Below are 26,117 nucleotides of genomic sequence, written 5' to 3'. Positions count from 1 at the left end.
TCTCTCTTTCTTATTTATTTTTGGTCTCATTTATAGAATTAAAGGTGAGAAATTACACTTTATTTTTTCAAGTGTTAAAATAATTGGAAAGAATCTATTTCCTTCTGAAAGTATGGTGTTGATTATGCTTATCATGGGTTAAGTGCATTAATGCATGTCATATAATCACTATGGGGTGGTTGCTTAATACTTAATAGGTTGTCACTAGGATTCGTCTCCTATATAGCTAGCGACACAAGGTTTGATTAATTTTTCAACTTACCAATTAGAAAGATTAATTTTTAAACTTACCAATTAGAAATGATGTTTGTCATAATCCATGTGTCAGTACTATCATGCAAAAAAATTTTAACTGTCACAAACTTTACTTAGTATATTATGTACTCCTTTAAATGTGAGCATAAGAGATAATAATTTTTTTATTACCCAAAATACAAGTTTAGTTTTTTCTAATATGTCAAAAACATTACTATCAGAAAATTTCATAGTTACTGTTGATCCATTGACAAAGTTTCATCAACGGTTAAATGAAAATAATTATAATTTGGTTAATATATTAACTCATCATATGACAACAATACTTAGTCCTTTTATTTAGTCAACAAATATTAAGTACGAGTAATTAATCTATAAAGTAAACCAAATTGCTACCATAGTTATTGTAAAGGAAAATCAAAATAATGTTAATGAAGTACAAGACAAAAATGCAGAACCAAATCCTCCTGAACATGATATGAATTTGAATAGACAAGATAAAAATAATGGTAATGTGATAAAATATGATATTAGACTACAACAAAATGTTAATCAAATTGTTGAACGAAATGGTATTATGGGACAAAATGTCAATCAAGTGATTGAACAAATTCTGAAAAGATTAGGATTTAATATTGGATTTGCAAATTAACCTCACTTTGTGACGTCTTTTTCTAAATTTATTTAACAAGCTGAATTGTTTGGGGATAGAAGTTTCCTAAGTCATTAACTATATTCTTTGGGAAGATGAAAAATCGTCAATAAAAGCACATTGCTTGCTACACTGTTAAAATCAATGAGGTGATATCATTTTTTTTTTTTGTATATCAAAGACTTGAATCCAAAACTTTTAATAAAATTATAAATAATTTATCATCCCAACTAATTTTATTTGTATTATTTTTATATATTTAATTAATAAAAAATAAATCAATAAATACATTAGTGCATAACTGCATTACTATATAAAAAAGACTTCGGAGTAGCAGGTTTGTTTTTTTTTTTATATTATTATTCACGTTGTTTAAGGATTTTTTATTTAAATAAATAAAATAAATATCATAATTACCGAAATAAATAATTTAAAAAATATTTACCGTTTTGTATTCTTAAGTCATATCTCGTTTATAGTGTAAATGAGATGAAAATTTATGTATATTGTTTACATTGTAAACGAGATACGACACGTCAGCTGCAACGTGAGTGTAAACGAGATATATAGAATACAATCGTAGTAGCTATAAAAGGATGTCTAACCCTTGGTATTTCTCACAAACTTTTCCTATCCTTTTTGTGTCTCATATTTCTCACAAATACAAGACATTAATGACTAATAATAGTCCATACATAGTTGTGCTTGTTTATCCCAACTGTCGTATGAGAAATGATGACAACGGGATGACATTTGAGTGTGAGGATCCGATATTGTTTCGCACTCAGCGTGTGAAAACGTTGTCGGATTTGAAGAGTTTGATATTGAGCAAGCTCGACGATACACAAGTGAGGGAAATCGGAAGGGTGGCATATAGGTTGCTGGCACCCATGGGTAACGGAGTCTTCCGGTTTCGACTATTCTGACTTCAAGGGGACGAGCATGTGCGACTGATGTTCGACATCCATGGGATGATCATGGTGGAGCAGGTAATGAAGCTTTCCGCAGAGGTGGGACACAGTGATGGTGGGAGTTCCGTACACTCAACCTATGTACAGGACGACCGATGTCCGTGACGCTCCGTTGTGCCGCCAAACAATGTGACTAGTACGTCCAGGCCAGCATAGCCGAGCCCCAGGATAACGCCCTATATTCCGCAAAGTCACGGAGAAGCGGTAGCAAACGTATGTGCACCAGGTTGTTGGACTTGTCTGTCAACAGATACCCTCCAATTAGTAACATAATAAGCACCTGGCGTACTGTTGGAGGGTCTCCGGGTCGTTGGTCGGGGGCATCTGGTGGACACGATCACGTAACCACACCAGCTTTAGCGTGAAGGACTCCTTCCTCTGCGCAGCCTGCTGTGCCGCCACCGGAGGCCTGGCACCAAGCAGCTGCTCCACCATGGCCCACGTCTCGGTCTGGTACCACCTACCGAAGTCACGAAGGCACCCCCAATAGTGTTCCCGTGTGCACGTAGGCATAGGTGGTACGCCACGTCTTGCAAGGTAATAGTGACCTCACCCAACGGGAGATGAAACGTGTGCGTCTCTGGACGTCATCGCTCCACGAGTGCCGAAATCAGGGAATTATCAAAAGTGAAGTCCCTGAGGGGCACCGTGTCACTGAATTCGGCCTCAGCTAGATACGGGACAATAGCGTACGGTGGAGAAAGGGTATGGCTGACTCGTCGAGGCAATAGAAGGCGAGGCCTCTGCGAAATAAAAAAAAATTAACTTATAAAGAGATAATCATAAATTTTTGTCGTCTATATAGAGATACTTCTACTTAAGAATATACTTCCATGTTTCAAGTCTACACATGTCTCTAAATTACATACGCCAGTAAGAAAATCCTAATTAAGTCATAATAATCTTACGCAAGCAAATACAGTTCTAAATTCATCATACAGAACGCTTGTCACTACGAGACTACCCTAACAATGTCCACATACTTAAATTAACCAAACAGAACACAACGTAACTGTTGGGAATAATACACCATTTTCCCTTGAGAAAACACCTTTGACAGAGAAATAAAATAGACACAATCACAACACAAGAATTTAACGTGGAAACTCCAATTACCGGAGAAAAAATCACAGCCGTTGTCAAATGACAACCAGAGAATATCACTATGTGAAAATTGTTACAACACATAGACTTCTTTCTCTCATCGGCACCACAGTACACCCACATTCTCTCAAAGCAAATATCTAACTACACCTCACAACACTCTCTAATAAAGAGTACAGACGAAAAAAAAAATCAGATACAAGCTTAAAGTGTTTCTGACTGGTGCAAAAATAAATGGAGAACTTAGCCTCATATTTATAGCCTAGGCCACTCACTCCATTTGCTATCCTGAGCAATGTGGGACTAATTCAACCAAATCCTAACAATCTCCACCTTGATTGAAATAGTCACACATCTTCAGCTTCCATTGTCAACACCGACAATTCTTTGCTGTCATTGTCTATACCGACAATCATAGTTCAGAGAACTATCATACTCCACCATGAAGTATACTCACTTGGAATTAGACCACTCCAAGCATTTCGCCTTGGTACAGATCGAAACTTTGCTGAAAATTCATGGTGCAACTTCCAAATTGGCTTTTCCTGGAAGTTCTTCAGCCATCGACCTAACTCCGCCACACACCTTGCATCTCAACGCCAACCAATGCCCGTGTGCAATTGTGGACCCGATTGCCACAACTCATCCTTATCCATGGCAGTGCGGTAATACCATGAGGATACTTCTTGTCTTCTAGAGAACATCATCTTCTCTCATAGAGAGAGCAACCAGAGATCTTCTCCTTCAACGCCTTGTGCAAACCTGATTGTATCAACACATCCTTGACTTGTATTTGCCACAAGCCAAAATTGATTCTTCCATCAAATTTCTCTATTTCAAGCTTCACAGCACTTGAATATCCTGACATTGTTGCAACTGTATACTGGAATAGTATAACTCAACCGTGCACTAGGAAGGGTCCCCAGGAAAGAGAGGTGGGTCACAATGGACACACTTAAATACCAGGTCTTTCCTTAGCCAGAACCTTTCCAAACAGCACTCTTACAGTGTCACACTGCCTTCCAGCAACAACAACAGCAACCAAAGATCAACCTCAAGCCACATGACAAAATTCTTTTCTGATGTGGAAGGTCAGACTAGGCTGCAACCACAGAGCATACTAAGAATAAATCCCACCGAACCGAAGCTCTTGATACCGCTTGTTGGGAATAATACACCATTTCCCCTTGAGAAAACACATTTGACAGAGAAATAAAATAGACACAATCACAACACAAGAATTTAATGTGGAAACTCCAATTACCGGAGAAAAAACCACGGCCGTTGTCAAATGACAACCAGAGAATATCACTATGTGAAAATTGTTACAACACATAGACTTCTTTCTCTCACCGGCACCCCAATACACCCACACTCTCTCAAAGCAAATATCTAACTACACCTCACAACACTCTCTAATAAAGAGTACAGAGAAAAAGAAAAATCAGATACAAGCTTAAAGTGTTTCTGACTGGTGCAAAAACAAATGGAGAACTTAGCCTCATATTTATAGCCTAGGCCACCCACTCCATTTGCTATACTGAGCAATGTGGGACTAACTTAAATTAACTTAAATTAACCAAACAGAACACAACGTAACTAACTTCGAAGTCGGCCGCCTCGACGTAGTGCGATGTCTCGTTCAGTCTGTTGATGTCTCCGTCGTTTCTCGTCTGGCGTGCCATCATTGTATCAGTCTCAAATATAGTAGAAAAAGGTTAAAAGAGAGGAGAAAGAGATTGACTAAGTCAAAATGAAACTCAGACGCACGCTGTAAACAACTTATACTTATAAGCGTGGTCAGGCCTTATCTCGTTTACACTGTAAACGAGATGTTTACAATGTAAACAAGATAAGACCAAAGTATTTAATTCGATAAATATTATTTAAATTATTTATTTTAATAATTATTATATTTATTTTATTTATTTAAATAAAAAATCTCGTTGTTCAAAATTCTTATTGTTTCTTTATACTTTTTCTATTAAAAGACCTCGATCTTTGGAGTCTTGAGGGTCACAGGATCCAAACCCGTTTCAGGCGCTCCAGATCCAACACAAATTCAAAATCCGCATCTTCGCTCTCTCCCATCCCAATTATTCAAAATTCTATCTTCTACTTCTCGCCCCCAACGGCTACTTCAACTTCCTCTCTCTCTCTCTCTCGATCCACCACCAACAAAAATGAAGCACTTCATGCTGCCCAAAAACGCGAGCCTAAGGGACGCTTCCGCCGCGGAGCTCCCCAAACAGAGGCCGAGCAACTCTCGCAAGCACAAACCCTCAAAAGAGAACGACCCTCCCTCAGATCCCAATATTTTCGCTGTCGCTGCTTCCGATTCAAAGCCTTCGCCGGCCAAATTGAAGAGCCCCCTGCCTCCAAGACCTCCTTCTTCCAATCCACTGAAGAGGAAGCTCAGCGCCGATGCTTTTGCTGACAACTCGGTCCCCACCGGATCCTCCGATTCCGGCGTTAGGGTACTTCACTGTCTCCTCTGCTTGATATAGTAACAGTCAATACTGCAATTTTGATGAACTGATTAATTTATAAATTTATTTTTGGTGTCACTAGGTTGTTGTGAGGATGAGGCCACTGTGCAAGGACAAGGATGAAGAGGATCCTATAGTTCAGAAGATCTCTGATGATTCGGTGTCGATCAATGGCCAGACTTTCACCTTTGATTCGGTTGCAGATATGGAAGCTACGCAGGCATGGTTTAACTTTCTATTTGACCCAAAATTTGATTATCTGTAGTGTTTTTATCTTCTTTTAAGTTCAAAGTAAAATAATAATTACTTTTCCAGAAACAAAATAATTTCTAAATGTTTACTAACTGCTTGTGGTTTTTGGTTTGATAATCTTTTTATTCCAATTTTCCAGCTGGATATTCCAAAGTTCAACTTATTCTTTGATTGAGTCACAGTGTGTGTTGGTTTCTATTAGCTTGTTTTGAGTTCAACGTAAGATAATGATTATTTTTCCAAAAGAATCAATTGCCAAATGTGTTAATTACTTGAGTTTAGTGTTTGATAAACTCTTAGTTCAACTTTCCAGCTGGATATTTTCGAGCATGTTGGGGTGCCTCTGGTTGAGAATTGCTTGGCTGGTTTCAATAGTTCAGTGTTTGCTTATGGACAGGTAAAAATTTCTACGTTTTCCTTTTGAATTTTGTTGTGTTCATTGTAAATTATGGTTATATAACTTTTATTTATTTAAAAAAAAAGACTGGGAGTGGAAAGACTTATACAATGTGGGGTCCTGCTAATGCTTTATCGGAGGAAAATGCAGCCAGCGAACAACGGGGTCTTACACCCCGTGTCTTTGAGAGACTATTTGCACGCATAAATGAAGTGAGCACAGAATTCTTTTCCTTTTTTACATTCCCTGAAGAATTTGTGTGTGCACTATTTGGTGGTGTTTATCTGTTGTATTTTTTCCTGCACAGGAGCAAACTAAGCATTCAGACAAACAACTCAGCTACCAGTGCCACTGCTCTTTTCTTGAGGTTGGATAATTCTCAGTTACATGTTTCCAATTCCATGATGATGCACATTTTTCGACACTTTTTGACAGAAACACAAAAGAAAAAGAAAAGTAATAATAATAAAATATTTTTTGCAGATATACAATGAACAAATCACGGATCTTTTAGATCCAAATCAAAGAAACCTACAGGTAAATCTAAAACATTAAGTTCTTTATTTCCTTTTTTTCCTGCCTCTTGTCAATTATTTTACTGCTTATGTTACATAGCCAATCCCAAGCCTGGATGAAAGAGGAGGGTTGTGTTAAGTCTTTGATGTCCATCAAAACTTTATCGAATCTTCATGAAAATTATTTTTCACCATTTTATACTTTAACTGATCTTTTGTTGTGTATCCAGATAAGGGAAGATGTTAAATCTGGTGTTTATGTAGAAAACCTTACGGAGGAGCAAGTGTCAACCATGAAGGATGTAACTCGTCTTTTAATAAAGGTGTGATCATGGATTCATCATAGTTGCTTTAGCACATGTGTTGTAGTTGTAGTAATGTAAAATGTTCTCTTAATGTCTTCTTTCTTATGATCTCTTAATGCACAATATCTAAGGATATGATTAGATAGTCTTATCCCGCTGTTCTTTTTTCTGTAGCTGGTCATTTTTTATGTTGAGAAGCTTGACAGAAAGTAGTCACGTTGCTTACTTAATGCCACAAAGTTGAATGATTTCGTTTCATGGAATTAGATGAAGATATTTTAAAATTTAAATTTCAAAATATATTGTTATAGGAATATCCCTGAATTTCTTAGTGCTTGTTTTCGGTTTCAATAAAACATTTATTTAATTAATTAATACATTGTCAACCTGGAAAAATGTTGGTTGGCCCATATCATACATATCCCTATTTGTTATTTTTTAACCCTTTTTTTCGTATTTTACATCATCAGTGTTTCATTTTGCAGGGATTCACAAACAGAAGAGTAGGTGCAACCAGTATAAATTCTGAGAGTTCTCGCTCACATACTGTTTTTACTTGTGTTGTTGAATTTCGATGCAAGGTGATGCACTCCTCTCTCATTTCCTGGAAACTATCAAGCTACATATTTTAAGTGTTACAAGTAAACTGGCTATATTATATTATAGAGGAGTTTGTTTTGATAGGATAGTAGGATATAAAATAACGTGTTGATGTCATAATGTGTTTCAAGTGAGAACAGAATTACTGAGATTTGTTTGCTCAATGAACTGCTGTATGGTAGATACTACGGCTCCTGACAATGGAGCTGTAGATAGATATGTTTACTCAATTTCTTGTGACATATATCTGGAACTGGGCTTGAAGTAAATACTTGCTTGCAGAGCTCAGTAGATGGTACAAGCAGATTTAAAACAAGTAGAATCAATCTTGTTGATCTAGCTGGATCAGAAAGACAAAAATTGACTGGTGCTGCAGGGGAGCGTTTGAAGGAAGCCGGCAATATCAATAGATCACTCTCACAGCTTGGGTATGGTTTAACATGTTTGTATGCTACTTTGCGAGCTGATATCAGAGATTTATGATATTTAGTTAGTAGTTACGGATAGTGTATTATGGCTTTATATCACATCATTTGGAACCGTATTTTATGGAAAGTGAATAACCATTCTGTTACAACTTGAAAGTTGAATCAGCTTTAATCAATGTCTAGATTCTGCTCATATTCTATGGTTTTCATGGAAAATTGAGCTCAAATAATCAGCCAATAAATAAAGCAATATGAATATAAGATATCCTGAGCAGGACATTGGATAAATGTGAAATGTGAGAGTTATTGTGGAACAATAAATATTTTGCTTAATGTTAACAAGCATATGATATGGACTGCTCAGTATATATTCCGGCAAAAAATTTTTCCATTACCTGACTGAGTTTCGGGTGTGGTGCTTTATTTGCTGCAAAGAACTGCTTCTGTAATCTGTGTAGCTCAAACATGAAAAGCAAAGTTTCTTGATGCTCTTAGCCTCTTACCCTGTTTCAAACAAACTAAATAGAAAACACAGATGAAATTTATAAGAGCAAAATGTTGAAAAAGGGAAAAAATTATATATCATAGGCAATTAGGCATACATGTATATTGGGATCAAGAATTTCATCTTAGCTAGTACTTACTGAGGTTAAATGGCGGTGCAGGAATCTGATAAATATTCTTGCAGAAATTTCTCAGACAGGAAAGCAGCGCCATATACCATATAGAGACTCCAGGTTGACATTTTTATTGCAGGAGTCTCTTGGAGGAAATGCAAAATTAGCAATGATTTGTGCTATTTCTCCAGCACAAAGGTAGTATGTAAACCAGTGCTTATTTTATATGTATTTGTCTTTGATGTGTATTTTATTGTGATCGTTATGTATTATGGATCCCTTTGGATGTGATTTTGGCTCTGCAGTTGTAGAAGTGAAACTTTCAGTACACTGAGATTTGCACAACGTGCCAAAGCTATCAAGAACAAGGCAGTTGTTAATGAAGTCATGCAGGAAGATGTCAACCAATTGCGAGAAGTGATACGACAATTAAGGGTGGGTACTCTCTGTCACAATGGTCCATCATTTTATTTATTTATGTATGTTTTGCTTTCGTATGGAGTTCGTGTTGGATAACATGAAAGTATGAAATCATTAGGATGAGCTGCATCGAATCAAAGCAAATGGTTACAATCCATCAGACTCAAGTGGAGGTCATTCAGCAGCTTGGATTCGAAGAAGCTTGAATTTATTACAGTCTAGCCTCAGTCGGCCTCTACAATTATCTCGCGTTGATGAAGATGGTGATGAAGAGATGGAGATTGATGAGGAAGGTGTTCGTGACCATGATGCTGTTTCCTGCAGTGCCACTATGTTGGATAATTGCAATCTTGCACAAAATGACAAGGAGCAGGATATGGGTAAACCCTGTGATGATAAAAATACTCCTAGTTGCTCTGGCAGCAGATGCCTTAATGAAAAATCATCCAGTTCAATAGTAACAACCAGTTTCTCACTTCCTGTAGGTGAATCCGTAGGAGATTTTACTGGTTTTTCAGCCCCTAAAACGTCCAGTGATTCTCCTAGTGCTACAATGGATTGTGTCACCCCAGATAGTCTCAGCATAGTTCCTTGTGATTCATCCCCATTACTTAAATCCCCAACTCTCAGTATTTCTCCTAGGCTCAGCAGTGGAAGGAAAAGTCTGCGGATGTCATCAGTGGTCTCCCCTTCTGAGAATGACCTTGATGTTGAAAGTGAGATGGGAATTAAAACTGGGAATCAGAAAAGCTCATCCGCTGCCTTTTCAACTCAGACAGATCCAAATTTCCTTTCTAAAACAGAAAACTTAGCAGCAAGCATACGGCATGGTCTTGAAATTCTTGATGGCCATCGTCGTAGTGCTGCTTTGAGGCATTCATCATATAGGTTTTCATTACTACCAAGAGAATCCAGATTAGTTGTTCCAGCTAACAGAGTTGATGTTGGAGTGCAGACTTTTCTTGATGATACTGTCAAAGAAGATTCTTCTGTATTCACATGTAGTAATTGTAAAAACAGAATGCAAGTTGATGCTGATGAAGCTGACAATAACTCAAACCTACAGTTGGTACCCGTTGATTGTCCTAACTCAAGCCTAGAGTTGGTACCTGTTGATAACCTTGGGTCCGCTGATAAGTCGAAGAAGCATGTTCTGAAAGTACATACAAAAACTCTAGCTGTATTTTCCTGTATAATTTGAATTCATTATATCATTTATAAATCTTTCCTGCATCACAGGCAGTAGAAAAGGTTTTGGCAGGATCTATAAGGAGAGAAATGGCACTTGAAGAATTCTGTGCAAAGCAGAACTATGAGCTAATGCAGCTTAACCGCCTGGTAAGTTTCTCTTGAGTTTCTGTTGTTTATCTACCACCATCCCAGTGTCCCTGTCAAAAAAAAAAAAAAAAGAAACCAGTGTTTTACTAGTTTGTTGCCGTGCCCGCAACCATTTGCAATCATATTTGTAGGTGCAACAGTACAAACATGAGAGGGAGTGCAATGCCATAGTAGCACAAACAAGGGAAGATAAAATTCTTCGCCTTGAGAGCCTCATGGATGGTGTTTTACCCTCCGAGGACTTCATGGATGAAGAACATCTGGCCCTTGTCCATGAACACAAGGTAGAATATGTTCTTCTAAGGTTTTTGAATTCTTACTATATCATGTGCTTATAAATTACTTATCTACTGTCAACAGCTTTTAAAGGAGAAGTTCAAGAATCATCCCGAAGTTTTGAAGATGCAGATAGAGTTAAAAAGGGTAAGAGATGAACTAGAACAGTATCAGAGTTTCTACAAATTGGGTGAGAGGGAAGTGTTGATGGAAGAAATACAAAGTTTAAGAAGCCAGCTTCAGTTTTACGTTGATTCTTCATCTCAATCTGGAAGGAAGCAATATCCCCTGTTGCAGTTAACTAGTTCCTCCCAACCTAGATTGTCAGCAACACTCACAGCCATCCCAGAGTCAACAGATGAGAAAGCTGAAACAGATGAAATTCCAGAGTCAACAGGGGAGGAGAGGGCTGAGGCCAATGAAATTCCAGCATCATCAGAGGAGAGCTCTGAAGCGATACTTGAAAGAGAAAGAATTAAATGGACTGAGGCAGAAAGCAGATGGATTTGTCTTTCTGAGGAATTGAGAGCTGAGCTTGAATCTAACAGATTGCTAGCTGAAAAGAGGAAGCAGGAATTGGATGCCGAGAGGAAGTGTAGTGAGGAACTTCAGGAAGCAATGCATATGGCTATAGAAGGCCATGCAAGGCTTCTCGAACAGTATGCAGATTTGGAAGAGAAACATATCCAATTGCTTGCGAGGCATAGAAACATGCAGCAAGGAATTGAGGATGTCAAGAAAGCAGCCTCCAGGGCAGGAGTAAGAGGTGCAGAGTCTAAGTTCATAAATGCCCTTGCTGCGGAAATTTCAGCATTAAAAGCAGAAAGAGAAAAAGAAAGGCGAATCCTAAGGGATGAAAACAGAGGCCTTCAATCCCAATTGAAGGATACTGCTGAAGCAATGCAAGCTGCAGGTGAATTGCTTTTGCGGCTTAAAGAAGCAGAAGAAGCTGTCACTACTGCACAGGTTAGTAAGAATCAATTGTACTTCCACTGTTCATATTATGGTCCAAGTAACTTAAATTTATTAATGATATCTTCTACACGGAGATCTTCTCTAATATTTTATGCTTCTATTGCTTCCATTCATTTAAACCTTTAATGTGCTTTTAAATTGTCTATTTGGTTGTCAAAATAATCAAAATATTATCTCCTCGCACCAAAATTAGTCTATAAAATGAACAAAAAAAAATGAAAAACATATCATTCTTGTGGAATTTTAACACTCATGGTGACCCTAAGGAGACTAACTTGTTACTTTCTTGAATGATGAGAGACCACTGAAGAGGTTTGAATCCCGAGAGACTTGTCTCTCAATTTTTTTGAGTGATAAAAAAGGATCCCTTCATAAAAATTTTCCTGTGATTACTTATGGCATTAAGTCTCTTTTATCTACCAATGTGAAAACCTGAAAGGCTCAGTGAATATTTGAGACTGACTTTTTATAACATATAATTGCAGAAACGTACAATGGATGCAGAACTGGAAGCTACAAAGGCCTATAAACAAATGGAGAAGCTTAAGAAGAAACACGAAAAGGAAATCAGTGAACTCAATATTCAGCTCAAAGAAACACGTGCGAAAGAATTGATGCGACCAGCCTATGATGATGACATTGTAATGCCCATATATGATGAGCCACATAGTAGTAGTGTTCATGATCTTGAGCACTTTGATAATACAGAGGATGGGGAGTTTGAAAAACTAGCAGAACCATCATGGTTTTCTGGCTATGATAGATGCAACATATAGAAGAGATAATCACACCTTTTTTGTATGTCCCTGTTACAAAGTTTGTTGATAAATGATTGTATTCTATTCTTTCGTTCTTACTCTTTGTGAGCATAAATGAGTTTGTCTCTTGCTTGCTCCGAAGAGAGATTTGTGTAATAGAAATGTGACTTTTACATGTCTCATGTCTGATGTGATAATCAAAGGCCCTTTATGATATGTATCTATGTAAGAGGTTATGAAAATGAATGAACCATGAGGAAGCAACTGTACCGACATATTAAATATTGAAAGGGATTTTTCCAAGGCTTTGATTTTTTGTCTTCGTCAAATGTCAATAGTTTAATACCATGTTTGAATGAATAATTTTCTTACATAATACGTTTCTTTTTTTATTTTTGGTCAGGTCTTATATAGTAAGGTCATGTCTAACAAATCACCAATAGCCTGAATAGAATAGTCTCACAATATTTACCAAAAAAAAAAAAGAATAGTCTCACAATAACTACCGCCCCAAGGAAAAAAAACTGATAATATAAATTAATTTAGTATTTAGACACTGCTTGATTCGCCGCTTTTTTCCTGCTTTTACTTCAGGTTATAAAGGAAGGGTTATGACTACCTTGAACTCACTCATTCGGGCGCAATACCCATCCTTCTTGAGCCTAGGATATGAAGAGTTAGATTCGGAAAACAGCTAGAGAAGACTGCACATCACTGAAGATATTGTCAGATCTTTCTGGTCGGTTTAAGCCAAGAAATGGTATCCGGGGGCAGGGCAAGATAGAATCCTTCTTTTATGAAAGAGAATGCGATCCACTAGAGAAAAATAAGATTTTTGCTGCTAAGAACATAATTATCCAAAACAGTTAGCTAACAGCCCTAGCACGGCTCTCGAAAGAGGAAGATTCAGAACGCTTCGCATTGGCTAGCTTGCTTGGCCGCACACATATGTATCTATTAGTAATATATTAAAACAGTTTAAAGTAGTCTATAGATATATTGTTAGCTTTTTAGCTTTCTACTATTATGTCAGGGCAGCTTAAGTGGCTAATTCACACAAATTAAATACAATCTTTTATCTTTATAATATGTTATAGAATTCTTATTGTATTTTTATCACTTCATAATAACCTATTTTTATATAATGTTAGGATTTTTTTTTTTTTTATTTTAACTTTTTATATTTTTTTACTCTTTATTTTTATGTAGGTTATACTATTACTTTTAATGTTAATGTTAATTCTTTTTAATAGGTATAAATTTAATTAAAATCTAATTCCCTCTCTTCTCCTTTCATACTTATATTTACCATATAAATTAATATTCACTTCACACATTTTTTTTTATCTCTTCTCATATAATCTCGTACTCTTTCTCTTTCTTCTTCTACCTGAATTTAGTTGATGACCATAGTTTTTATTTATTTTTTTAATTTGCTAAATATATGTCTTTGTGTATGATTGTATGATTGTATTCATTAATTTTTCTATTTTTTTGTGTAATTGTATTCATGAATTATATAGTGTATTTGTCGCTTATATATAATTTCTTTTTCCTTTCAACAATTTATATTTTGTAATATTATTTAGTTGTAATAATATTGTTGAAAATACATATTGTCATGATTTATGAAAAATAAAATTAGAAAATTGAATACTGAATATCGTTTTTCATTATCAAAACATTAATAATATTTACATTTTCTAATATCATTTACTTGTAATAATATTGTTGAAAATATATGTTGTCATGATTCACAAAAAATAAATTTAGAAAATTAAATATTATTTTTAATTATCAATACATCAATAATATGTACTATATAAATTAACATTTACTTTACACATTTTTTTTATCTCCTCTAACATAATTTCATACCTCTTTCTCTTTCTCTTTCTCTCTCTCTATTCTTACTAATTTTTTGCACAACTAGAATTTAGTTGATGACCATAATTTTTTTTTTAAAATTTGCTAAATGTATGTATTAGGTGATTATGTGATTGTATCTATTAATTTTTCTATTTCTTTGCGTAATTGTATTCATAAGTTATATAGTGTTTATGTCACCTATATATCACTTCTTTTTTTTTTCAACAGTTTTACATGTTTTAAAATCATTTAATTGTAATAATATTATTGAAAATACATAGTGTTATGATTTACAAAAAATAAAATTAGAAAATTTAATGTTGTTTTTAATTATCAAAATATTTATAATATTCATACTTGTATTTTATCTAATAGTTTTATCATTGTACCACAGTATTTAAATATAACCTAAAAAAATTAAAAAAACAAAAGTAACTATTTGAAAAATAAAAATAAAAAATAATTATATAAAATCAGATGAATATTTTTATTATTTATAATCTAATTTATGTATAATTTTATTTTTTATAATTATTAAATTTTGAATTAATTTTTTATTTTAAATTATCATTTATCATCAACTATTATAAAATTAAATTAATTTTGATATGCTACTATTCTACTAAACAAAATTTTAAACTTCTTAATCAATTAAATTTAATTCATATTATTATTCAATTAAATTACAATTAAACACAATTATTATCTATACTAAAACGGTATATTTTTTCTTTATATTTCTTTTTTGTTGAATAATAATATTATTAAATCATATATAAATTGCCAAATTAAATAAATATATTATACAATATTTTTTACAAATTAACTTCTAAGTTTAAAATTAATTTACATATGATCTAATATATCTCTAACCAATATATAACATTTTAAATTTATACTATATAATATAATTAATTTAGCTCTCTATCGGACGGGTCTTAATCTAGTTATACTTATTTAATTTGACATTAATTTGTCATTATGATTAAATGTATTCTTAGCCTGCTGTTTTCATATAATCTAAAAATCTCTCGATTTGTTCAATGGAAGAGCTCATGCCCTTTTGTGAATATTTTGCTGCTCACCGGAAGGTTATGGCAAATGTAGGCTTACATTACATGATATACAACATTAGTGGCATGTAAATACAGCTCCACGGTTAGCCACCTTATAAATGAAGTTTCTATGCACTTCTATTTGCTCATATTAGCTTTTTTCACTATATTTTTCTGCACAATTCCTTGTCAAAATATTTGCCTTTAAGATACCAAATAAGAAAACAAAAAATCTCAGCCCCTTTAAGCACAGTGAAATCTGATGTTGAAATGATCTCGCACGTATTCTAGCAGATTTACCTTCACTTCATGAATTGGTTAAATAACACTTGCTTGGGCCACAGCTTTCTGGCTCCGAGCAGCAAGTAGCTCAGAATCCTGCAAAACTTTTTAGTTATGCCTCAAAGACAACAATGCAATAGATAGAAAAGAAAAAAAAAAATAAATCAGGCAAAAAATAAAAGTTATTTAAGATTGAATAAACTCATTCTGAAACATTTTAGTCTTTTACTAGGGGCTTAAGCTTATTAGGACTAGGCAGGTCGGTACTCCTTACGTTATCTATTGATATTAAATTATTTCAAACAATGTTCATAACCAAAAGGTTTTAGAAATACAAATGAAAGATCATTCACAGGCTTTTTCTTTACAGCACAAGTTGAAGATAATTGGATCATAAAAAAATAAATCGACTCTAATTGAATGGGAAAAGTGTTTCCCCACAAAATGTACAATTAATCATCCTAGCCAATCAATATTTTGAAAGAGTGTTCTTGTTTCTTTCTTTTCTTTTCTTTTTTTTCGCTAGAATATAGTGATAGTGGCATTCCTTGCTAATGATTCTTACATCATGGAGCCACAATTTATATTGAAAACATTATTCAACGGATTTTACCTGTACAATAGCCTGTGCACATAGCTTCCCTGACAGAACAGCACCTTCCATTGAAGCTAAATATTTTTGTTTTGTGTAATCTCCAGCTAAATAGAAACCTTCTATAGGAGATCGTTGTATGGGACGACAAGGTTCACAATTTGGAACAGTTTTGTAAACCGACCTGAAAGAATGTAGTAAGTTCTATTAGAGTTTAAGAGACAATTGATTGTGACAGCTACAAATATCATCAGTTACAGTACAAGAGATTCCACAACACATGTTTGACACGAGGAAATATTCAATCTGACCTGGGTGTTTTAACAACATGGTACTTAACAATCTTTGCTTTTGTCTGGTCTGCACAAATTTCATCAGGGAACAGTTTGGCAAGTTCAGACATCGTAGCAGCAATGATGTCTTCATCACTTCGAGAAACCCATTCTTCAGCAGGTGCAAAAACCAACTCCAACATAGACTGGTTTGGGTTATAATATTCCTGCAGAACGTGAAGAGTTACACAAACAACTTACCAACGTTCAATGATACCCAGAAAAATAGCTATATGCAAATGAAATCCATTCATAAATGGGCTCAGATATTTTGACAATCTGAGATTTTGAGCAGAGACATTAGACATTTAGACATATGGAGTTTACTGTTTATCCAGAAAGCTAAACTATATTCAATTAGGTGTCTTTGTTCACACACATACACATAACATGGACCATACTAACTGGTCCCACCTAATAGGGAACAAAACTTAGTTCTTACTGATGTATACACTAACATGGACACTGGCAACAACTTTTGAACAGGTTGAGGAAATACATTAAGTACAAAATCATCGACACATGAGAAGGTTTTAGCTTTTACCTTACAAGTTACTGACATGTCAGCATATACACTCAAAAGTGGACTTCTGCATTAAGAAATACAAAATGTACAAATGAGGTTATTGAAATGCTTTATGATTCACAAATGGCATCAGAAGCAAAGAAGAAAATAGTTTAATCAAACACTGAAGTGAAGATACCCTCATACACAAAAAGCTTGGATACTAGGAACAAAACAAAGCACAATTAAAAAACATCTATTTTCCAAAGCAAATATGATGGTATCACTTGCAATCATCGAAAAAAGTTCTCTCTAAGTTAGCAGTTAACAAGATGCAGTCATTCTGAATTTTGAATGAAACACAACCATATAGGCAAATCTCACTCTTGATTAAGCAAGGGAAATTGCCCATGCAAAGTTTTTCTCTCCTTTTTCCTGACTTTTATAGTTCTAGATATAGAATACCATGGTCCATGGGACTTGGAAATCAATACTCTAACTTAGAAAGGGAAGCTAAAGAGTGTTCCAAACTAAGTGTATGAATTTTGTTATCATGTTAGTAAAAGAGAAGTCACCCATCTTTTTTCTTGCAGATAAATAAGTGAATCTTTATTACTTGATAAAGAGGTTATGTTCTACACTATTACTGCAATATTAGAATTAATTTTCCAACTAGCGGATAGAAATATGAAAGCACATTAACTTTGTGAGGCACAAAGTTATAAGCATTTATGTATCACAAAAACCAAATGAAACATTTAGCAAACAGAATTTCTATCCCTTTCAGCTATCAATTTCATTTTTAAAGTCCAAGTAGCACCTGCTGAAGAGAAGATGATCATATGTGTTCTTCAGTTTTCTGTCAAACCTGCAAACATGATACATATATACATCACCACACCAGTGAAGCTAATAATAAAATCATCATTGACAAATATTACAGATTAATTCTATTCTAATTACTATGATTACTGAAAAGATATATGAACGTAATCAGGGACATTTTTTGATTAAAAAGAAAAGAAGTATATTAGTATATTTGTTGATGATAATGGCGTTATTTAAAATACTAAAATGGATTTACATACTCTCATCTTCACAGTTTCACTTCTCAAAATTATAACCACCATTCGTCATTAAAACAATTTTACAGGCACATATTTCCAACTCCATACTGTCAGTAAATAAGAGAGTCTGTATAGAAGACAGCAGCATGAAATAATAATGACAAATAAATTAACTGAAAAGTTGGTAGACGAATTTTTCAACATCATAAACCATTACTGACCATATATGAACATTTATAACCGGGACTCCTACTAGTTTCTCCAATCTTTGGAAATATGGAATCTCTTTCCAATTGTTAGGCACAAGAAGCTTCAGAATATCAACTGTTCGAAGAAAAAAGTGCACAACAGTGTTAAAAGATGGATATCAAGAATGCTAGATGACCAACTAATCAATATAATGAGGGGATATAAGAACAAAAATACCTGGAGTTGCAAACACATAAGCATCCCCTTCAATCACCTTCCCATTATTTAGCAAGAAGCTCTTCACAGTGCCATCATCATTTAGATCGATCTTTTGAATGCGAGAATTTAGATGAACTTCACCACCCAAGGATTGAATATGATCAACAATAGGCATACAAAGTCTTTCAGGGGGATTACCATCCAAAAAGGCCATTTTAGAACCATGCTTTTCCTATTGAAGAATTTGAATTAAAAAATTGGATAAATAGCGGAGTTTCAGTTTTGGAAGAAGCTCTCATAAGGGTTACTGCTAATCTGATTCCCTCTAAATATGGCAATGGTAATGTTACTGATGTGACCTTGTCAAATTTATACTAATACAAGTTGAATAAAATTTAAGAAAAGGAAATGATTGCACCTGAAGAAATCGGTTTAAGGCAATCAATATACATTGCATTGAAAGTTCATCCGGGTTGATGAAATTTAGTGCCTTTGACATGGCTATGAACACCTCATCAGTTACTCGATCAGGTACACCCTATAATCAGGAGAAAACACTTTTGTTATTCATAAATACTTGCAATTCAGATCTGACAGAGGTTGCAACCTGTTCTATGAAATCAACCAAAGAAATGAAAAATTTACAATTAAGTAAATACAATAAGTAATTTAATATAAAATGTATAACTACAGATATCCATTTTTGTTTCTCATACTACTGTGTTCATAAAAGTATGAGATGATCAACCAAATAAACAAGGCATAAAAGATTTATTTATTCTCCAGTTCTGGGAAGAATTAAGCCCTTTCTTCATATAAATTCAGGCCAACACCAAGCATCTCAACTTTAAATCACTAGGAAATCCATTCACTAGTGACCTTGGTACACCACCCTTATCACTAAAGTGATAAAGACATTGACAAATGTGCAAGACCTTCCTCTTGAAATTTTAAGTCAAAATAAGCCACAACATGATTAGAGAAATCCTTTAATTGTTAGCTACAGCAACACAACCAAGACAACATTTTATACCTGCTTTCTCATCCAATCTTTAACAGAAAGGCCATCTTGAGCTTCAACATAAGACTGACCACCAAGCATAGCTGGCAGAAGCCCAATTGCAAACTTGACTTTTTCTGGCCAAGTAAGCATCTCATTGTTCCTCAATATTGCCAATATTCCTACAATCACCATTCACCGGGTCCAATGTATAAGTATGGGTTAATAGTCAGGAAGAGGAAAGTGAAAGCATGGCAAAGAAGAAAACATTTCAAAGCCCGTTAGACATCAACATAGTCATTATGTGCAAATATAAGTCTTGAATCTTACCATTTAGTGGAGCTGGTAGGGCTTCAGGAAAATCAAATCGACTAAATTCTCCAGGTTTACTTGGCATTGCAAAAATCATAGAATGTTCCTTCCATTGTAACCGATCATTAATACCAAGTTCTCCAAATAGATTCTGCACATTAGGGTATGCCCCAACTTTGGGGGAGGGGAAAAAGAAAGAGGAGGTTATGTAAAGAAAAGACAATTACAAACTCATTCCAATAATTGACACAACCATATTGATTAAACATTTTCTTTTCCAGTGATAGTGTTTTGTAGCTGTAGGAGGATTCTTCTTCTTCTTCATCCTTTTTACCTTTCTCTTAGTGGTCACTTATATGTTATAGCAAATAAAAAGGAAGGTTCACCACAGGAATCTTTTTTCCTTTTTTTTTTGGGTATGTAGGACTTATATTATATTATTAGATTGAAAGACTGCAGAATTTTAATGAACTTACAGAATATATGCAGGCCTGTCTCATACCAGTCTCCATCTTCATCTTGCCATGCAGCAACCTTACAAAATTGGGACAATAGTATAAAAATACAAGACATTTAAATCTGAGATATGATTAGTAATTTAGTATGCTGCAAGCTGTGGAAGTATTCAATCATCCTGCCAATGAAGTTACCACAACAAAGTCTTGAAGACTAATTCAGACAAAAAGAAGCCATATTATTTATCATTTAAAGGCAAGGTAATGCATCTGTCAGATAATATCGAACAGTGAAAGAACACTTTGTTTTTTCAATCACACAGCAAGCTTAAATGATGAAAATGCAAAATGCAAAATGAAAACTAGAAATGGGATTAAATTAGCAGAAAAACCTTTCCACCTAGAACATCTCTTGCCTCCAGTAATACAGGCTTGTGACCAGCATCTGCCAAATATTTTGCAGTCGATAAACCAGCCAATCCTGGGATAATTTGAAACATTCATTGATCCAAAATAATAATTTCAGAAAAGGAGCATAAGAAGTACATGCAAACATGGTCGTTTCTCTTATCTTTAAATATCCAACATGATTTTATTTGACCTTTAACTTGAAATTTAATACTTATAATTTAGAACCGAATTCTTCATGGAGACCAGAGCATCTCAATATCATCAAGCATAAACGTGTGTACATTTAGTTAACAAAAATACAGTAACCCCTAAAACCATTTCAAAATACTACTATTTTAAAAGAGATTTAATTTGTATTTAGTCAATGTAAAAAAATTTTACACAGATATCCAATCATGTATTGCCATTTGCCGCATAAATGCAAAGGTGTTTGACTCAAGTCTCAACAACTTACTATCTCAAAATTATACAAATGCTTGCTGAGTAAAACTCTTCTACACTTAATAACAGAGTAGCACACACAGCAATTGAACTAAAAATATGAAGCTTGAGTGTACCAATTACCAAACATATACAAGTCAACACAGAATCAAATCCCAAAAATGAAAGACACACAAAAAAAAAATATAAAATAAAATAAAATATGCTAGAAAGATAAAAACTTTGATTCTGAGTAAGTTAGCTCACAAAATCTATAACTAAAGCAATATCATTTGAATTTAATTTGATACCATGTCAGGATAAATCAATTTTACACGTCCATCTAATTATGTAACCTGCATCAATAAGCTACTTTTTACAATTCATCCGAAAGAACAAATATGATTGGATTGGACCGGACGACAGTCAGTGGATCATAATTAAACGCATATAGTTTATCCAAAACACACATAAGATAAGTTGCTGAGCATAATTTTGATGAATATAACTTATTTATGAGCCAAAAAAACAGAAAACTGCACTGGTACAGCTCAAATTCTACCTGCTCCAGCAACAACGACCTTCAACGGTTTCGCTGGTCGTGGTGAATCACGAAAAGTCGAAGACAAGAACGCTGCTTCGAGGAAATTCACGGTGTTCTCAAGCTCCGGCCGAGGGTAATCGACGCAAAACACTCGCAACGGAAGAGAGCCATGCTTCTTCCTCAACAACCTAGTGGTGGTGGTGGTGGTGCTCTTAGCAGCACGAGTCAAAGCGAGTCTGAGACTCGGTCCCATCGACTCGCTCGCGCCAAGCGAAAACGACGCCGTTTGGTCCGAGCTCGTCGCAGAACTGAATTTCGAAACGGTTCTTGGGGCAATTTGGTAATTCAAGTTCACAGCAGATATACACGTGGCCATTGCTCCGGTTAAAAAGAGAAACAGGATTCAGCTTTATCATCAAAGAAAGAAAAGAAAAGGCAGTCAATAATATATAGATACTATGTTAATTAACGAAAGATAATATGGAATAAATTAAAGTGTTTACTTAAATGCTTTGAAATTCAATTAATGTGTTGTTTATAGTGCTCATCGACGTTTTTATAAAAAAAAAAAAAGGTGAACTAAGAGTTTAAAACTTAAAATTGGTAAATTACCTAGTTGGAAAGAGAGGAACTGAAGGGGATGATGTAGTTGAAGAAGAAGAATGTTGGTTGTTTTAATAGTTAACTTAACTGTGTGAAATGGGAAATGGGAAGTGGGAGAAAGACGAAGAAAGAGGAAGAAGCAGTTGGTGGAGATAGCACCACGCCACTGTGTGTAGAGTGTAGTAGCATTATTTGGTATTTGCACTTTCCACTTGCATGTGCGTCACTTTTTTATTTTTAATATTGGAGTAAGTATTTTTTTAAATTGTGATCTACTGTCATATTTTTTTAAAATATGTGATGACTTAATATACGGAATACAAATCGGACCGTCCGATTTTTAAGAGGTATAAAAATCGGACCGTCCAATTTTTAGGTACACAAATTGGACCGTCTGATTTCTGTACTCGGACCATTGGATTTGTGTTGAAAAAATTAAAAAAAAATTGTAGTACACAAATCCAATTTGTGTACCTTTCATAGTTTTAAAAAACACAAAAAATTATCATATTAAAGTATAACATTTATTCTACTTCCATATCCAAATTTTTTAGTCCATGTGTGTTGGGTTTTTTTTTTAAAAAAACAAAGATAAGAGTAAGACTCGCACCTCCGAATAAAGTATATAAAGATAATGTCATTTGAATTATAATTCGATAATAAATATTTTTTTTAAGTTAAAAATAAGACTCAAATCGACAAATTTTTGGTGAATATGAAATTTGTTGAGTATTAATAGATTGTTTTTTTTTTTTATTATTATCCTTTTATTAAAGATTATTCAAAGTCATTCTTTCTCTTTAATGAACTTATTTAATATGAAAAACAGAATATTAATTTAACTTAAAAAAAGGAATTTTTATTCATTAAAGTTGATGAGTTGTATGTACCTAGCTAGTAGCTAGCGGTACCAAATAAAAAATGTGGATTAAGAATTTGTGTGTTAAGAATATTCTTGAGTGGATGGGGAAGAAGAATACGACAAAAGCCAATCCATTTTGACGATTGTGACTATGCGGTCATTAAAATTTGATGACATTGGCACTTTGCTCTTTTCTCTGTCTCATTCAATATATTTTATTTCCTCACCCTATTTTTCTGCCTGTTCCCATGAAATTATTTTCGGAATGAATGATATGAATGATGTGTGTTGGTGTTTCTTTAGGTTGTTATGCACATCATCTCTCCATTTAATTTGCAATATAGTGCGGTACATGAATTCACCGTATTTATTGAATACGATGGTACTTGACCAAAAAAATGAAAAATCTCATAAATACGTCTTGGGAGTGTCAATGACAAGAATAGTTAATTAATTCGATACCATGTATATTATGCAAAATTATTGGGAATTCAATTCCAAATTCCAATTAGCATTTGGCATAAAAGGTCATAGGACTAATATATCTTGTAATCGATCCCTTTTAAAATAATGTAACTTTTAATTGCCATGACCACAAGTTTTTTAAAATTGAACTCCATTGTAATAGTAAATTCGTCTTTTTGAACAATAAGAACAAAAACACAGGTAAAAATATGTATCCTTAACGAAATATTGTCGTAATAAAAAGTATTATAGATTCACATACTTATACTCAGTATTCGGTGCACCCATAAAAATTAGCACACCAAAAGAATGTAGGTTTGTCATTGGGTGTATTGTAATATGAACTTTTATATTGGTTGTCTCATTTTCTTCGTTATTTTCTCCTAACGATTCATAGTTGACTAAAAATTCTTTTTCACTAGCACTATTATTTTCTTCTCGATTTGTATTGGAGTATTTATTCATTTTAGTCTTCAAAAAATTTTGGATCGGACACTTTAGTCTCCAATTAAAATTAATTATTTGATTGGTTTCTAACAATTAATTCCGTCAGTCACTTAACTTTTTAGCTTTGTCAACTCTAACGAAACACAAAATTGTCTTTGGCAATTCTAATAGGGAACAAAATGATTCCTGACCTCTTTGTTCAAAAACGACACTATTCTTTTCCAATTTTCATCGTATCTCGCATAATCCTAACATTCATACTCTCCTTTACCTTCACAGTCATCTTTTCCATCTTTTTCTTCCCCTTATTCAGCTCCAAAATCAAACCACGTGTCGCACCTACCTCAATATGTCATGGACTATAGACTTCCTAAATCTCTGTGACTGAGCATCCACCTCCACGTCCTCGATAACAGCATCACCTCCAACCCCTGCAACGTTCACCACATCTTCAAGACCAAGTTCCACGGCTATTCCAAGAGCACGCCTTTCTCCACTCTCCGACAAGCAATATAGATTGTTGGACATTAGGACATCATGAGAAGATTCTCCTTCGACATCATATGCAAATTCTCATTTGAAATGGACCCTGAGTGCTTCATTCCTTCTTTCTCAGAGTCTAAGTTAACAGACAGTTTCGACCTCGCATCTAAGCTATCAGTACAACGAGCAATGTCGCCGTTGCCGCTCATATGGAAACTGAAGCGATTACTGAACATTGGTTCAGAGAAGAAGCTGAAGGAAGCAATCAGAGTGGTGGACAATGTGGTCATGGAGATGATAGGACAAAGGAGGAGGGAGATGGCGACGATGACGGCGGGTCTTAACAAATCAGACTTGCTGTCTAGATTCATGGGATCCATTGAAGACGACAAGTATTTGAGAGACATAGTCATTAGTTTCTTGAGTATGAATTGGTTGAGAATAAATTAAGTATTTTTCTTTTTGTGAACATTAAAGTTGCAGAGTGTGTATTATGTAGCTTGAAGTTACATTATTAAACTATTAATGTTATGCAAGATAGGATGGAAATTGGGGGAGAACGATGTCATTTCCGAATAGAGGAGGTCAAGGACCATTTTGTCCCTTGTTAGAGTTGTCAGGGACTATTTTGTCCTCCGTTAGAGTTAACAAGTGACTGACGAAGTTAATTGTTACGCATCAATCGAGTAATTAATTTTAGTTGGAAACTAAAGTGTCTGATTCAAAATTCTTTGAGAACCAAAGTGGATAAATACTAAATACTTGCTATATAATTTATGTAGGTTTTAATTGCAAAGCCAATTGCTCATACAACTCAAGTTTTTTTTTTTTTTTAAATGGAAAAATTAACTTATCGTGTAAGGTTCTGTGAGTTGTTCATTTGCCATGAATTCTTTTTGAAGTGTCGCTCAATTTAACAATTAGAATATGTAGCAGAAATGAAGGTTTCATTTTCACTTTATATTAACATATTGAGATCATATGTAGTGGATGATTTACACCATTTAGGATATGGCATGTGTTTTGGTGTGAGGATTTTTTTTCTATTATAAATTAAAAAAATATTTTATTTCCAAAAACAAAATAAAAGTACATTTTTTACTTAGACCTATTTCACAAGTGAGTAAAAAATTGGACATTTTCTGCTTCCTACACTTTTATTGACAATTATATTAAAATATTAAATAATACCATAAATCAGAGATAAAGGTTCATGTCAAACAGGTCCATTTAACATAATTAGTGATCACTGGTGTGCAGTGTTTTTCTTTCCTTAACCAGATAACAGCATCCATAATACAAAAGTTCTTTCTAAGTTACTGCAGTATTCAGTACAAAAGTTCTTGCTACTTTTTAAATCCAAATATTTGATTATTTATTAAATTCTATTAGAAGTCATAAAAAATTTAATTAAAAACCTAAGAAAATAAATAAAAAAAATCCTTAAAAATCGCTTAAGATGACATGTCATCACTTGCCTGACATGTTAAATATAATTACATATATCAGAAGAAAATTTGTAATATTTGAATTGTATATCATTTTTATGTTTTCCTTTTCCCTCTCTTAATAATATTTCTATTAATGATATTTTCAATGTTCTTCTTAATGACTACTTATTATAGGAAACTTAGTCATATTTAGTTGTGTATA

General features: G+C 34.2%; 2 protein-coding genes and 1 long non-coding RNA gene across 7 annotated transcripts; 1 reads left to right on the top strand and 2 right to left on the bottom strand.

Moving 5' to 3' along the window:
• Positions 1 to 1,606: 1,606 nt before the first annotated feature.
• On the bottom strand, positions 1,607 to 12,498 carry LOC148566450 (uncharacterized). Of its 4 annotated transcripts, none has more exons than XR_015881273.1 (4): positions 12,386 to 12,498; positions 8,613 to 10,393; positions 8,364 to 8,486; positions 1,607 to 2,621 (listed from the first exon to the last, which is right to left on the bottom strand). It is a non-coding gene; the product is annotated as an uncharacterized LOC148566450 (long non-coding RNA). The 4 variants fall into 4 exon arrangements; XR_015881274.1 differs by lacking the exon at positions 1,607 to 2,621 and adding an exon at positions 4,337 to 4,655; XR_015881272.1 differs by lacking the exon at positions 1,607 to 2,621 and adding an exon at positions 6,607 to 8,003.
• Positions 4,959 to 12,635, top strand: LOC107635800 (kinesin-like protein KIN-12B). Of its 2 annotated transcripts, XM_021120254.2 has the most exons (17): positions 4,972 to 5,459; positions 5,554 to 5,691; positions 6,037 to 6,120; positions 6,207 to 6,332; positions 6,428 to 6,487; positions 6,604 to 6,657; positions 6,866 to 6,958; positions 7,426 to 7,521; positions 7,823 to 7,968; positions 8,634 to 8,783; positions 8,891 to 9,020; positions 9,124 to 9,385; positions 9,491 to 10,164; positions 10,245 to 10,343; positions 10,475 to 10,627; positions 10,704 to 11,585; positions 12,080 to 12,635. In XM_021120254.2, exons 1-17 carry the CDS (start codon positions 5,166 to 5,168, stop codon positions 12,368 to 12,370), a joined length of 3,732 nt encoding a protein of 1,243 aa, XP_020975913.2. In that variant the 5' UTR covers positions 4,972 to 5,165; the 3' UTR covers positions 12,371 to 12,635. The 2 variants fall into 2 exon arrangements, with proteins under 2 accessions (XP_088341807.1, XP_020975913.2); XM_088485681.1 differs by having other exon boundaries at positions 4,959 to 5,459; positions 9,124 to 10,164.
• Positions 12,636 to 15,256: 2,621 nt separating this feature from the next.
• On the bottom strand, positions 15,257 to 22,446 carry PDS3 (phytoene desaturase 3). Its single transcript, XM_016341453.3, has 14 exons — positions 22,217 to 22,446; positions 21,623 to 22,011; positions 20,622 to 20,710; positions 20,251 to 20,308; positions 19,793 to 19,948; positions 19,496 to 19,644; positions 18,881 to 19,000; positions 18,481 to 18,694; positions 18,276 to 18,378; positions 17,808 to 17,855; positions 17,027 to 17,072; positions 16,462 to 16,649; positions 16,172 to 16,334; positions 15,257 to 15,654 (listed from the first exon to the last, which is right to left on the bottom strand). Exons 2-14 carry the CDS (start codon positions 21,978 to 21,980, stop codon positions 15,595 to 15,597), a joined length of 1,752 nt encoding a protein of 583 aa, XP_016196939.1. The 5' UTR covers positions 21,981 to 22,011; positions 22,217 to 22,446; the 3' UTR covers positions 15,257 to 15,594.
• Between the last annotated feature and the right edge of the window lie 3,671 nt (positions 22,447 to 26,117).

Source organism: Arachis ipaensis, chromosome B4 (assembly GCF_059453495.1).
Source record: "Arachis ipaensis isolate K30076 ecotype BB chromosome B4, ASM5945349v1, whole genome shotgun sequence".
Lineage (NCBI taxonomy): Eukaryota > Viridiplantae > Streptophyta > Magnoliopsida > Fabales > Fabaceae > Arachis > Arachis ipaensis.
The sequence above is the reverse complement of the archived record's forward strand: the minus strand, read 5'-3'. Positions and strand labels throughout refer to the sequence as shown.